At 37.3% G+C, this 16,009-nt stretch overlaps 1 protein-coding gene across 2 annotated transcripts in view; it reads right to left on the reverse strand.

The window, feature by feature from the left end:
• Window positions 1-16,009, reverse strand: part of RIC1 (RIC1 homolog, RAB6A GEF complex partner 1) — a 165,887-nt gene that overhangs the window by 50,323 nt on the left and 99,555 nt on the right. For both annotated transcript variants that reach the window (XM_044920659.1, XM_021694471.2), the window contains exons 4-7: window positions 14,629-14,736; window positions 7,952-8,094; window positions 7,546-7,682; window positions 3,315-3,406 (exon numbers count right to left, since the gene is read on the reverse strand). In XM_044920659.1, the coding sequence (XP_044776594.1) occupies window positions 3,315-3,406; window positions 7,546-7,682; window positions 7,952-8,094; window positions 14,629-14,736 (480 nt within the window). The remainder of the gene's footprint in view (window positions 1-3,314; window positions 3,407-7,545; window positions 7,683-7,951; window positions 8,095-14,628; window positions 14,737-16,009) is intronic.

The following is a 16,009-nucleotide window of genomic DNA, read 5'->3' on the forward strand; positions in this document are numbered from 1 at the left end:
ATATATATATATATATATATATATATATATATATATATATATATATAATGGAATATTATGCAGCCATCAAAAGGAATGAGATCTTGCCACTTGCAACGATGTGGATGGAACTGGAGGGTGTTATGCTGAGCGAAATAAGTCAATCAGAGAAAGACATGTATCGTATGACCTCACTGACATGAGGAATTCTTTCTTTTTTTTTTTTTTAAGATTTTATTTATTTATTTGAGAGAGAGAGAATGAGAGACAGAGAGCACGAGAGGGAAGAGGGTCAGAGGGAGAAGCAGACCCCCGCTGAGCAGGGAGCCCCATGTGGGACTCGATCCCGGGACTCCAGGATCATGACCTGAGCCAAAGGCAGTCGCTTAACCAACTGAGCCACCCAGGTGCCCTGACATGAGGAATTCTTAATCTCAGGAAACAAACTGAGGGTTGCTAGAGTGGTGGGGGGTGGGAGGGATGGGGTGGCTGGGTGATAGACATTGGGGAGGGTATGTGCTATGGTGAGCGCTGTGAATTGTGTAAGACTGTTGAATTACAGATCTGTACCTCTGAAACAAATAATACATTATATGTTAAAAAAAAAAGAAAAAGAAGAAGAATATAGCAGGAAGGGAAAAATGAAGGGGGGGGGAATTGGAGGGGGAGACGAACCTTGAGAGACTATGGACTCTGAGAAACAAACTGAGGGTTCTAGAGGGGAGGGGGGTAGGAAGATGGGTTAGCCTGGTGATGGGTATTAAAGAGGGCACGTTCTGCATGGAGCACTGGGTGTTATACACAAACAATGAATCATGGAACACTACATCAAAAACTAATGATGTAATGTATGGTGATTAACATAACATAATAAAATTTAAAAAAATGACTTAGGAAAAGAGAAAATCTAAACCTTAAATCTACTTTTAAAACTGAATTAAATCAGTAATCCAAAAGTTCCCACAAAGAAAATTCTAGTCTCAGATAGCTTCATTGACAAATTCAAGCACACACTCAAAGATAAACAGAGAAAGTGAGGAACAGCTTTTCAATTTGCTTTCTGACACAAGCATAACCTTGGTTAATTAGCAGAGTAAGAAAAAGAAAAATTATAGGTAAAATGTGCTAATAAACATAGATTTAAAAATTCTAAACAAAATGTGACCAAATCAAATCCATAAATATGAAAAAATACTTTTCCTTCTTTCCTATACTAAGCTAAATTTACTTCTATTTCTACATTTATCTCCTGAGAAGCAGTGTGTTGGATTCATCACTTCACAGATTGAGTGTAAAGAACGTGATGATTTATACTATTGTATATTGTGTATTATTGTACACAATAGTGTAAACAATAGTGTATTATTTACACTAATCAAAATACTGTGATACTGAACTTGATGTAGCTAGAGGTAATACTAGACGTATGTTCTATAGAACTACTAAGTCTCATTTTGAGGGCAAAATGAAATTTCATATTTAAGAGAATTTTGAAGGCTAAAAAAGCACTATACATATTGTAAGGCATTACTATTAAGATTCTAATATAATCTTTTTACTTGCTCTAGAATATAAGCTCAACAAAGTCAGGTATCTTATTCTTTTCTAACATATCCCAAGTGCTTAGAATTGTGCCCGGTGCATGGGAGACACAAAGATATTTGTTGAATGAATAATCTGTATTCACTTTTACTTCTAAAACCTGCATTATCAGAATTAAAACAAGAAATTGATCCTATGTGTGAGCTTTAAATTTGCTCATTAAGGCACATCCACAAATTCAAAGGCAATGTCAACACTGATGTCTTAAAAAGGATTATTTTTTTCTTTCAAGATTTTATTTAAATTCTACTTAGTTAACACATAGTGTAGTATTAGTTTCAGGGGTAGAATTTAGTGATTCATCAGTTGTATACAACACCCAGTGCTCATCACAAGTGCCCTCCTTAATGCCCATCACCTGTCTAGCCCATCCTCCCCACCAATCTCCATTCCAGCAACCCTCAGGTTGTTCCCTACTGTTAAGAATCTCTTACGGTTTGCCTCCCTCTATTTTTATCTTATTTTTCCTTTTCTCCCCGATGTTCATGTTTTGTTTCTTAAATTCCACATGAGTGAAGTCACATGGTATTTGTTGGGGCACCTGGGTGGCTCTGTCGGTTAAGTGTCTGACTTCGGGTCAGGTCACGGTCTCGGGGTCCTGGGATCAAGCCTGTGCCTGCTCAACAGGGAGTCTGCTTGTCCCTTTCCGTCTGCCCCTCCCCCTGCTTATGCTCTTTCTCTCTCAAATAAATAAAACCTTTTTTTTAAAAAAAAGACCTCATACGGTATTTGTCTTTCTTCGACTTATTTCACTTAGCATAATACACTGTAGCTCCATCCATGTCATTGCAAATAGTAAGATTTCATTCTTTCTGATGGCTGAGTAATATCCCATTGTATATATACCAAATCTTCTTTATCCATTCATCAGTCGACGGACATTTGGGTTCTCGCCATGTTTTGGCTATCGTGGACATTGCTGCTATAAACACTGGGGTGCATGTGCCCCTTCGAATCAGCATTTTTGTATCCTTTACATAAATACCTAGTAGTACAATCGCTGGATCACAGGGTAGTTCTATTTTTAACGTTTTGAGGAACCTCCGTACTGTTTTCAGAGTGGCTGCACCAGTTTGCATTCCCACCAACAGTGCGAGAGGGTTCCCCTTTCTGTGTGTCCTCGCTAACACCTGCTGTTCCCTGTGCTGTTCTGACAGGTGTGAGGTGGTATCTCATTGTGGTTTTGATTTGTATTTCCCTGATGATGAGTGATGTCGAGCATCTTTTCATGTGTCTGTAAGCCATTTGTATATGTTCTTTGTGAAATGTCTATTCATGTTTTCTGCCCATTTCTTAACTGGATTTTTTATTTTTTGATTGCTAAGTTTGATTAAAGTTCTTTACAGATTTTGGATACTAGCCAGAAGAAAGGATTATTTTTAAAAAAAGAAAAATATCTTCCTGATCTTCTTTTAAATATAAGGAACTTAAATTTAGGCTGACTTAATCTTTTTAATATGTAACTCAAGTTACAAGTTCCTACCACTGAAGAAAAGCTCACCTTTAAAGCTTACCTTTAAAACACTCAATATCCTAAATCTACCCTTTAAATCTGTTTGCTTCAATCTAATAAAATGCTTTCAGATTTTATATTAAGGCTGATTCCTAAATTATGATAGGCATGAAAAAGTTTACAAGTATGTTTAGAACACTTTACATTTAAAAAAAATATTAAAAACAAAGCTCATTATTTTTGACGATGACTCTTAAAATGAAAAAGTCTTATCAATTACCTTGCACAACCAAATGCCATGAGTCGATACTTGTTATTTACTGCTACACAAGTTCCATCAACAACATCTTGTGGCCAAACTCCATGAAGCTGCTATAATAAAGAAAAATAATGGTTTTAAAAGTGCTGTCCAAATATACTGTAATCAGTATAATTCTCCTTCAATAAACATACAGTTTCATTCAACAAGTATTCAATAAATGAAATTATTAAGCTTATATGTTATTTTATTTTCAATACAGAAAACAGAATAGATTCAGCTCCACTGTATGTTTTTATTTGTCAAATCAAGGATGTCTTAGATTATAAATTCTAAGGCAAAGGTCATCATGACTATTAGTTTAATAAGCACAAAAACACAACACACTACAATATAGAACTATTTTTGGATGATTGCAACAGTAAACACTACAAGATCCAATTACAGCTCTGTTTAAAATACTATAGATTTTATTTAATTCCCAAATGAGCTATATAATCAATTATCTAAACATGGCATATCTGCTTCCTTTTTTGTAGGAATTTTAATTTTCAATTTTAATAATAAAACTACAAACTATTTTAGATGACAAAAAAGTGGTAAAGATAGCACTGAGCATTATTTCCCTGGACCACTGCTTAGATTAAAATTAACTGATTTCTGTAACAACTATTTTCCAGGTGCCCACTATTCGCCCATCACTGCTCTAGGTGCTGAGAATGTGGCAGATATTCAAAAACACCAAAATTCATGCCTTGTATCCTTGCCTTCTATTTGTTAGGAGGCGGTCAAGTTAAAAAAAAAAAATCGTACAGTATACTGAGATTGGTAAATACTACAGAAAAAAATAATAAAGCAATGATAAGAAACAGAGAGTATGGGAGAAGGATACAATATTAAACAGTTCCCCCCATGCAGGTACATTTTGGGGAAAGTACTCAAGGAGATGTAACAAGTACAGAGGCCCTACTGTAGTACCATTTAAGCATGTTCTGAGTACATCAAAGAAGCCTATGCAGATGGAGTGGAAAGCAAGGATGCAAGGAGGAGGAGGAGTAGCAGATGAGGTCACAGATGTAAAAGGAGGCCAAATTTATAGGGCTTTGAAAGCCACTATAAAAACTTCTTTGGCTTTTTCTCTAATTTATATACAGGGAGTTGTTGGGGTATCTTTAATTTTTAAAAAGTTTTCCATTATGAATAATACATTAGAGAAGAATACAAAAACCAAGATTGTAAATCTCAATAATATCACAAAGTGTGGAATTAGCTAGTACTCAGGCCAAGAATTATCAGTATCTAAAAGCCCCCCAACAGTGTCCCTCCTGATCAATATACCCTCACCCTACCACAGAAGTAACCAATATCTAGACTAAATTGGTAATCACTTCCTTCTTTTCCTTTAGACCAAGAACATGCATCCCTATAAACTCTAATTTAGAATGGCCTATGTTTTTATTTTTAATTTTACATAAAATAAAATCATAGCACATATTCTTTTGTGTCTAGGTGCTTTCACTCAGCACATTTGTGAGACCCATCCAAGTCACCACATACAGCCCTGCTGTTCGTGCTCACTGTAGCCTCACATACTGGGCTTAGCTCACTGGGCCTCCGCCTCCCTTGCCTGGTGATTCTTTGCGGTCTTGTTAACTGTCCAGAGCCTTCAGGCACATTTAAAATTTTTTTTCTCCAGCTTTTTTAGTTGTCTTAAGTAGGTTTTGTCCTAATTATCTAGTGCTACTAGATGGTTCTGAGAAGAGGAGTGGCATAATCTGACATATTTTAATACATCTGTTAAATGCATCAAAAATGCCAGACACAATTTTTACAAAGCACTTAAATAATGTCTAATATAAATATGTCATTAGTTTATTTCCCAATTACCAGTAGTATACATATGTATTCTCCTAATTTGTATTTTCTAACTTATTTAATAATGTTCATCTGCTTTTCATTATTTTTTAGATTCTTAATTTACTGGAAAATTTTCTTTAACCAAATACTAATAAAAAATGATAAAAGCTAAGGGGTGCCTGGGTGGCTCAGTCAGTTAAGTGATTGCCTTCGGCTTAGGTCATGATCCCAGGGACCTGGGATGGAGTTCTGTATTGGCCTTCTTGCTCAGCAGGGAGCCTGCTTCTCCCTCCAACTGCAGCTACCCCTGTTCGTGCGCACTCTCTCTGACAAATAAAATCTTTTTTAAAAAACTACAAAAGCTGATACTCATAAATGAATCACTTTTTTCAGCTCTCGGATTTTTGTTTTCAATAAAAACATTTAAATCCCAAACATAATTACAAATATACCTTGTAAAAAATTAAATTCCTCAAAAGCTTATTTATATTCTTATATATTGACATGTTACCACAAATGTACTATTTAATACTCTGTGAATAAAGATGATAATGAAAAACAGTTTTAGGAATATTAAAGCTGACACTATGTAGAAAACAATATGCCCTTAAAAATTTAAAATCTGGGGCGCCTGGGTGGCTCAGTTGGTTAAGCGTCTGCCCTCAGCTCAGGTCATGATCTAGGGGTCTTGGGATTCCCTTTCCCTCTGCCTCTTCCCCCGCTTGTCTCTTTCTCTCTCAAATAAAATTTAACTTTTTTTTTTTTAAAAGATTTTATTTATTCATTTTGACAGAGAGAGAGAGACACAGCGAGAGAGGGAACACAAGCAGGGGGAGTAGGAGAGGGAGAAGCAGGCTTCCCGCTGAGCAGGGAGCCCGATGTGGGGCTCGATCCCAGGACCCTGGAACCATGACCTGAGCCGAAGACAGACGCCTAATGACTGAGCCACCCAGGCGCCCCTCAAATAAATAAAATTTAAAAAAAAAAAAAAAATCTTTTCCAGGTAAAGACAGTAGACTGAATATGAATATTTAGCTTCTCTGACTCTTAAAGCCCCAACTGTTCTAACAGATTTTTTCAACAGCATAAACTGACAAGGACAACGAATGGGACAGGAGGTAGTATCAGAAAATTGTAAAAGCTAGGTAGCATATGGATGAGTAGAATCTTTAACCTGCATTAAAGAATGTTGAGAAACAGCTAAATTTACATTGTAGGGTACACAAAAGGCTTGAGGATATAGATTTCTCAGAAAGGCTGGACTAAAAAGAGTAGGACTTTTAGTCTTTTAAAGCCTATTTAAACATCAGCTGGCTGTGCCCATAATAGCTTCCCAATCTGAGCAGCTAAAAAATACCCCACCTTCACTCCAACAGAAAACTGGAGATTTTTCTTTGGAGAAAAACAGAATAAAAAAACCTGGTGGTCTCTGGACCACACTGAGAACATAGATAAGTGAATTCAGACCCTCTAAAATTTAACATGTCCATAATTGAAAACCCAGAATACTGGGCCAGCCAGGTATATATCCTCTGGAAAGAACTGCAGGACTCTCTTCCAATGAGCACTGGATACAGAAGGAAATAATCTAGTTAGCTCACCCTATGGTGAAGATTAGGGTCAATCAAACCCACCAAAATCCACACAGCTTTCAGTGAATCCAAATTTTAACTTTGGGTCTCTGTCACTGAAACCAAATTCATATATTAACTAATCATATATTAATTAACCATTAACTATGAAAAGCTGTACTAGGAAGATGGGAAGAATATAAGAGTGTGGTAGCAACAGGGAAGGAAATGGTCTCTTCCCGCAGCGGGAAGTCAATAAAAAGCCTAAAAACTGAGGATCAGAGGGGAAGGGAGGGAAAAATTAAACAAGACTAAACCCGAGAGGGAGACAAACCATACAAGACTCTTAATCTCAGGAAACAGAGTGAGGGTTGCTGGAGTGGAGGGGGGTGGGAGGGATGGGGTGACTGGGTGATGGACATTGGGGAGGGAATTGTGGAAGACCGATGAATCACAGACCTGTACCCCTGAAACAAATAATACATTATATGTTAATAAAAACAAAAATTAAAGAAAACATGGAGAGTACTGAAGATAAATAACAAAATAACCAGTAAAGAAAAACAAAGTGGATGCCTCTGAGAATGGAAACTGGGTGTGAAGACAGCAGGAAACAGGGCAGGGAACTATCATTTCTCTTCAACATATCTAATAGAATTGTCTAATTATTTTTAAGTATTATATATATTACTTTGATTTTAAAAATTAGTTAACAATAACCCTAAAATCTTAAGTAAGGAAAGCAGGGGAGGGATTTAACAACAAAAACTAAAATTAATAAATGTAAAATAAAGAAAATAAACATTCCATAGTAAAAGTCTTACCTCTGCAGTAAATCTACTTGACACTGGTGTAATAAATCCAATTTTACCATCATTAAACACAACAGCAAACCCATCAAGTGTGGCACAGTATTCCATGTCTCTGATGTGCACATCTACAAAACCCAGGAATGAACCTGCTGATGAAAACATAAGTACATGAAATATGAATATAAATATAGTAAATAATGCCATCACATTTTTGTTTGCAAATCCTGTAAGGACAGTTAATAGGGCAAAAATAATGACCTAAGAACAATTAAATCATTCCTTCCTACACACACACACACACACTCCCTTTGTATAATTAATTCCCAAGTAGAAGAATCAATGTTCACCCATAGCAAATACCTAAGATTATATCAAATATCAAACATCTGGTTCTACCCCATGCAGAAGGTATAACTACCTCTAGAAGACTGCAGATCTACTGAAAAAGGTACTGTGCAAAGATTAATAGCTTTCCTTCCATTTGTCATTCCTTCCCAGTGAATAAGATGAAGAAGTCCGTCAGAAGTAGCAACGAGGAGATCTTCGAGCACGGACTGCAAACTGTAAGGAAATAAGCAATTTAGAACCAATTACCTGTTAAGAGAGCATACTGGGAAAGCAATGAGTATGAATATAATTGCTCTGGAGAATATTCATAGAGAGAGGATCATGAACCGACTTACAAAACTGTCATCTACAACTTAGCTATCTAGTAGGTTTATATAAGTATAATTTAATCTAGAATCAGAAATTCTGGAAAAAATAAAAGACTATGGGCAGCCATTGTCACAAACTTGATCAACCAGTTTTCTAAAAACTAGAAACACTGAAACAGCAAATTCGAAGATGGAAGGATAAATGAAAGCTGACAAGAAAGGAAAAAGGCAAAGAACCCATAAAAAGAACAACTTATGAGAGGCTGACAATCTGGAGCCATAAAGCAGAGGTAATAATCCTCTAGCCCTGGCCAACAGAACCTTCTGCAGTGATGGAAATGCCTGTATCTATATTATCAAACACGGTAACCAGCAACCATACGTGGGGGCTGTACACCTGAAACATGGCTACTGTGACAAAAGAACTGAATTCTCTTTTTTTTTTCCTTAAGATTTTATTTATTTACTTGACAGAGAGAGAGACAGCGAGAGAGGGAACACAAGCAGGGGGAGTGGGAGAGGGAGAAGCAGGCTCCCTGCCGAGCAGGGAGCCCGATATGGGGCTCGATCCTAGGACCCTGGGATCATGACCTGAGCCGAAGGCAGACGCTTAATGACTGAGCCACCAAGGCGCCCCAAAAGAACTGAATTTTTAACTTTGTTTACTTTTAACTAATTTAAATTTAAGGAACTTCATTTGACTAGAGGCTACTTTATTAGCATGCACAGTTCTAGACCCCAGTATTTCTAGAGTATCACTGAGCCTCACATTGTTCATTCACACAAGCATTTATAAAGCCCATGCTCTACGACAGGTAATATGCTCTGCATTAAAATTAACAAATGATTTTTGAGATTTCGAGGTTAAAAAAAATAGTTTCTCCCTTCAGAAGATGGCTCAGTTGACCTGAGAAGTAATTATGGAGTATGATCACAGCACTTAACCTATTTACAAAGAGATTTAACATATACTTACCTAATGGCAAATAAATGCTCACTTTGCTTACTCTTATGTGCCCAGGTCCTAAGGCAGTGCTAGTTATATCTGGCACTAAACGCTTGTGGGAGGCAGCAGAAGGGACAAAGGGCAAGAGGAAAGGGGAATCTATGAATGACAGTGCAAAGGTACCCACACCGAGAAAGAAAAGGAGAACCAGGGGAACCAGTGGAAACTGCTCTATCAAGACAACCAAGGGAGTAAGATGGATTTAAGAGTACTCAAGAGTATCAAATGCTAGGGGTGCCTGGATGGCGGCTCAGTCAGTTAAGCGTCTGCCTTCGGCTCAGGTCGTGATCCCAGGGTCCTGAGATCAAGCCCTGCGTTGGGCTCCCTGCTCAGTGGGGAGTCTGCTTCTCCCTCTGCCCCCACCCCACTTGAGCTCTCTCTCTCAAATAAATAAAATCTTTAAAATATTTAAGAAATCATCAAATGCTATAAAGAATACAAAGAAGAATGAAAAATGTGGTGTCTATAATATATACTCTCTATTATACACTACTAAGTTTTCTTTCATAGTTAGAAGAGTATATTTCAGAAATATTTTAATCCATAATGGCGGGGGGGGGATTGTAATGTTTTAATTCTTAAAGTAAACCTTCAATCCTTTATAAGCTGAGTTCAATGACTCATTCCCCAAGGAGTTCAGACAATGAAGAACTGTGTTTTCTTCCCTACTATAAAAATATTAAAAACAACAGAATAATACGTCCCCTTACCCAGCTCCATTTCTTAAACTTCAGAGTATTTGTAATCAATTGAGTTTACGGAAGGTTCACCTCTGAAGTATTATTCTTCCCCTTCAAATTTACATTTTAGTGTAAAATTTATATGTAGCAATCAGTGAACAGAATATAAAAAAAAATTATGTTTTATATCTGCTGCTACATGTCAAGAGAAGCAATTTACTGGAACAGTCCCTGGTTTACCAGGGATCTTCAGTCAGCAGGAGTCAGCCTAGGTTTTCTCCAACTATATCCTCCTTCTCTCCTGTTCCTAATTCCGTAGAAGAATCACTGCATATGACAGGAACAAGATCAAGGTCACCCTGCAGTAATTTAACTGCCTACTAGGCAAAACTCAGTACTCTTCTGACGAAGTTAATAGAATTCAGAGTCTCTACACTGTCATCTACAGTGCTATGACAAAAAATGACCAGATGTGTGAGGAAACAGGAAAACGTGACCCAGAGTCAAGAGAAAAATCTATCCACATAAACAGGCTCCGTCAATCTTGATGTTGGAATTAAAAGATAATGACTTTAAAGTAACTATGATAAACATGATAAAGAATCCACAGGAAAAGATAAAATCCCCCTCATTCAACTGAAAGTAAACAAACTCATTAAAACAAAGGCTGATATGAGTTGTTAAAATACTGAGTATTTCCATAAAGTTAGCAAACAGGCCTCAGTCCATGCCACGCAAATATGTGCCCTCTGACTGCCAGTGTCACAAAGATCTAACAACTAAAGGATTAACACTTGGCATAAGGGGATATCAGGATTCTGTACCAATAACTGCTATCACATTCCTTTTCATGCTGCACTGGTTTTTAAGTATTTTGAAAATCAACCCTGAGTATAAAAATACACAAAATATACATAAATATACTCTGAGTTATATCTTCAGAGAGCCTCTCCAATCACTGATTTTGTAGGCTTTTTAACAGATAACTGATATCCCAAAGGTGCCTCCCCACCCCCCTTAATTTAGGATCTTAGAAACATAATAGTAGGATCTTGAAAGCAGATTAGCATTTCTGATTAATCAAATATTTTTTTTTTAAGATTTTTATTTATTTATTTGACAGAGAGAGACAGCAAGAGAGGGAACACAAGTATTCTTAATGGGAAATATCTAATTCGTAATTACCAATTCTCAAATATGTAAATATATTTTAATGGCCTAACAAATATTAAATACTATATACTACATAGGGCTTTCCTAAGTGCTGGGGAGGAAGATATGGAATAAACTGTGGTATTTATTAGTATTTATTATGTAGTATTAAAGAAATAGACTGAGTTTTAATTATAAATTATATTAGTACTTCTCACCTTTTAAACATTCTCAATCCTCAAATAATCACAAATGTTGGATGCTTACCATTAATCCTATTCTTTCTTCAAGCAAAACCTAAAAGATGGCAAAAGTCTTGCCGTATTATGTCTACAACCAACAGTTTAACCATTATCTGTAGTCATTCCATATGACTTATATCTTTGGTTGTGGGCAGGAAAATAGTTGGTTATAAAGTCCAAATATCATGTCTTCTCCCTCAGTGCAAGATCACACAGCTTATCTCCAATTACATTTCCGACAAGTACGCATTACAGGTGCTAATAATAATACCGCTCTAAAATGCAATTATTTTTCTCAAGTTCTGAGAAAAACCAGTCACCTAAACTTGTATATTAAAAACTAGCACCTGACTAAAACAAACAAACCCACATTTGTACAAGATGTCAGGATTTCTTTTTTAAAGCCTCTTTTTCTATCCCAGCCCCATGAGCCCGACAGCTTGTCAGTGGGTAGAGGTAGAAAGCCATGCTTGCGCAGTGCGTCCACAGACATTCCACATTCCTTATGTACCAAGTTACACTCTTGAATCTGTGCTGAAATTGCACCTGAGGTAAAGAGTAACCTCCCGACCAAAGCGATCGTAACTCGAACTCAATCCTCTGTAACCCTGATCACACTGAAGCAAATAACATTCTTTTTCTTTGAAGAGAATACATAAGGGGCGCCTGAGTGGCTCAGTCGTTAAACGTCTGCCTTCGGCTCAAGTCATGATCCCAGGGTCCTGGGATCAAGTCCCACATCGGGCTCCCTGCTCAGCGGGAAGCCTGCTTCTCCCTCTCCCAGTCCCCCTGCTTGTGTTCCCTCTCTCACTGTGTCTGTCTCTGTCAAATAAATAAAATCTTAAAAAAAAAAAAAATACATAAAAAGATGGACTAAACAAGGCAAGACAAGAGCCAACCACTTGCATACAGTTTTGATATGCACCAGTATTTGTACTGTATTCTAACAAAAGAAATGGTGAAAAAAGGCTTTTATTAGAACTGTGAATCAGAATTCAAAAACATGGGTATTACATTCATACAGTTCAATATATTCATATACTACATCCATATAATTCAATATTTAATAAGACCACAAAAGTAAAAAGTCTTTTTCCCCAAACCTGTGGCCTAGCCACTTAGTTCTCATGCCGTTTCTTATACATTTTTCCAGAACAATACATATTCTTTTTTTAAGATTTTATTTATTTGACAGAGAGAGAGAGACAGAGAGAGCACGCACAAGCAGGGGGAGTGGCAGGCAGAGGGAGATGCAGACTCCCCGCAGAGCAGGGTCCCGATGCGGAACTCGATCCCAGGGCCCTGGGATCATGACCGGAGCCATAGGTGGTCGCCTAACCAACTGAGCCACCCAGGCGCCCAGAACAATACATATTCTAACACTACCAGCTCCCTTTTAAAAAGGACTGTCAGCATTATTATATAGAGTACATTTGCTTTTCTCACCTGACAACATATTTGGGAAGTTTTGGGCCCCTGGGTAGCTCAGTCGGTTGGCATCTAACTCTTGATTTTGGCTCAGGTCATGATCTTAATGTGGTTCATTAGATCAAGCCCCACAGGGGGGTCTGCACTGGGCATGGAGCCTGCTTAAGAATCTCTCTCTACCTCTCCCTCTGCCCCTCCACCCCCCTAAAAAAAAAAAAAAGTACCCTCATTTTTTTTCTACAGATGCATGCTCTTCCCATTGTGTAGAAGTTAAGAAAATTTATTTAAACAGCTCCCTACTGATTGACATTTAGGTAGTTTCTGATCTTTTATTATTGTAAACAATGAAAAACCCTATTAGCATGTCATTTTAATTATTTGTAGGATTAATTCCTAGAAGAAGAAATGCTGGACAAAGACCATGGGCTTATGCAACTTTGACAGACCTTGCTTAATCAATTTCCAGAGACACTGTATAAATTTACACTCCCACCACCAATGTATAAAGTTCTCCTCATCCTGATCTCCTCCCCAACAGTATGTTACCTAACTGTTCATATGTAGAAGTCATTTAATCTCCTAATAGAGATCTATTATGTAATGTATTAACTGGAATATAGAAAATGAAAACTGTTTATATTCTGTGTCCATTTGTTCTATTGTCTTTTTCTCGCTATAGGAAATCTTTGTGTTGTGAAAATTGGCCTTTTGTGATACTCACTGGAAGTATACTTCCTTGTTTTCATAGTTTGTATTGTCTTTTGATCATACTTATGGTGTTTTTTTCCCAGTTTCTTTTTTTAACTTTTATATAATCTAATATATCAATGTTTCCTTTCATAAGAATTTGCAGATATTTTGACAGGAATATTTTAATGACTCCTAACAAAATGAATTTTGAATTAGACTACCTCTTTTGCTAGTATTTATCGTTTTTTAAAAGCAAGTGTTATCAATAAATATAAGAAATATTGGCCATTTTGATGCATAGAAGGCTGGAATATTACCATTGTAATTTCGTGATTATATATGACCGGGCACAAAAACAGCAAAAGGTTCTTGGAGGTCCAATTTTAACTCTGGATTCAGTTAAAAAGAATTGTTAAAAAAGAAAAAAATACGGTAGTAAAAAACTTTAAGTTAAAAAATACACTTTTAACAAGACCCACACATCATAGACAACTAAAATGTCAAATGCAAAGCAATTAAGGAAATAAAGCCAGGGGCGCCTGGGTGTCTCAGTCATTAAGCGTCTGCCTTCGGCTCAGGTCATGATCCCAGGGTCCTGGGATCGAGCCCCACATCAGGCTCCCTGCTCAGCGGGAAGCCTGCTTCTCCCTCTCCCACTCCCCCTGCTTATGTTCCCTCTCTCGCTGTGTCTCTCTCTGTCAAATAAGTAAATAAAATCTTTTAAAAAAAAGAAAAAAGAAATAAAGCGAATAACACATACACATTTTTTCTACCAATGGATATAAAGTAATTTTTTGTATTTTGGTATTGCTGGCCTTCTTACCACAAAACATTTATTCATGCTGAGATCAGAAAGTTTAACTTTATTCCAAGTATTCACATTATTTCCCAAAATCTTTGAAGGTTTTGGAAACAAAGACACTTTCTCTTTTCCTCAATTTGCATGATTTTTATCAGTATCATTTCAAGTAACATGCACTATGTTGTATCATTTAAACAATTTCAGATCTTACCAAAAACTATAAATTTCTGAATAAAATTACGGTTGGTATACTCAATTTATAGGCTTTATTAAATAACTGAAGTATAATAATGTACCATCTAAGAATCAAGCATTTAAAGCTAAAAAAAATTATCCTCTGTGAAAAAAAATGAAATCCACTTTCCTACTGGCCATGTGATTAACCACCTATATTATATGTTGTCACCACAAAATGCTAAATTTAACCAAAGTACTATACCTCATGATGGGTGCTTGCAAATCCAGTAGTTTCCTCATTTCTAAATTTAATGCTGGAGCACACTGTTCTTCCTTAAAATGGGGTGTCCCCTTCATTTGTGGACTTCCCCTAAAAAAAATAGCAAATACACAGGATTAAAGAGAAAGATACTGAATTCTCCTCCACTTTGTGACTCATATATACCCAATCAGATAAAGTAAACATAATCAAACTTATAAATCAGGCATTAATCCTTAAGCTTCTCAAATGAAAAACAAACTTAAATTCCATTATAGCAGAGATACCAATTAGATAAACGAGTTTAACCAAGGTAACTTGTGTTGGGGAAGTGGGAGTTGAGAGAGAAGAGCAAAAGAATCTTAGGGAGAAAAAATAAAAACAAATTCTCAAGAGAACCAACAGACATTTTTAAATGACTGATGGCCCTTTCCAAGGTGGACAACTATGGGACGTATATACCTTTCTACACAGGGCATGTCTGAAGTGATCCAAACGCTCACCTCCTCTTACCTTACACCTCACCTCATCCTCGATTCCCCTATCCTTCAGGTATGTGTCAGAATTACAGTCAATTCAGGGATGCAATAGGAAATACTTCACATAAACCTTGGTAATAAATAGCAGAATGGCCAAATCAAGTAGCGCCCTCATATTGAATGGCTAACCAAGAGTGTTTATTAGATCAATGGCAACATCACTGAGCCGCCACACACAACCCCTCCGAAGGATTATTCAGTAGTTTTGGAATCCCTCTCTACATGGCATGGGACCATTCTTTCTCATTATCTGTGCCAGGGTTTAATGGCTGCTGCTTCCCTTACTATCACCTATCACTTACTCGTGGCAACAATGAGCCTGACGTTCCTCCCTCTCGAGTCACGTATACTATTAAAACTAAGTGTCGGGGCGCCTGGGTGGCTCAGTCGGTTAGGCGACTGCCTTCGGCTCAGGTCATGATCCTGGAGTCCCGGGATCGAGTCCCGCATCGGGCTCCGTGCTCGGCAGGGAGCCTGCTTCTGCCTCTGACCCTCCCCCCTCTCATGTGCTCTCTCTCTCTCATTCTCTCTGTCTCAAATAAATAAAAATGAAATCTTTAAAAAAAAAAAAAAAAAACTAAGTGTCAAGAGTCGAACATGTTCAACAGCTTTTAAGGTTCCTGGCTTTGTGAAAATTATCTTGGTACTTGTCTGCTTACTTTCTGGTTTTAGATGATTTTCTTTTTTTAAAGATTTTTATTTATTTATTCATGAGAGACAGAGAGAGAGAGTGGCAGAGGGAGGAGCAGGCCTCCCGCGGAGCAGGGAGCCCAATGCGGGACTCGATCCCAGGACCCTGGGATCATGACCTGAGCCGAAGGCAGACGCTCAACCATCTGAGCCAC

Source organism: Neomonachus schauinslandi, chromosome 13 (assembly GCF_002201575.2).
Source record: "Neomonachus schauinslandi chromosome 13, ASM220157v2, whole genome shotgun sequence".
Lineage (NCBI taxonomy): Eukaryota > Metazoa > Chordata > Mammalia > Carnivora > Phocidae > Neomonachus > Neomonachus schauinslandi.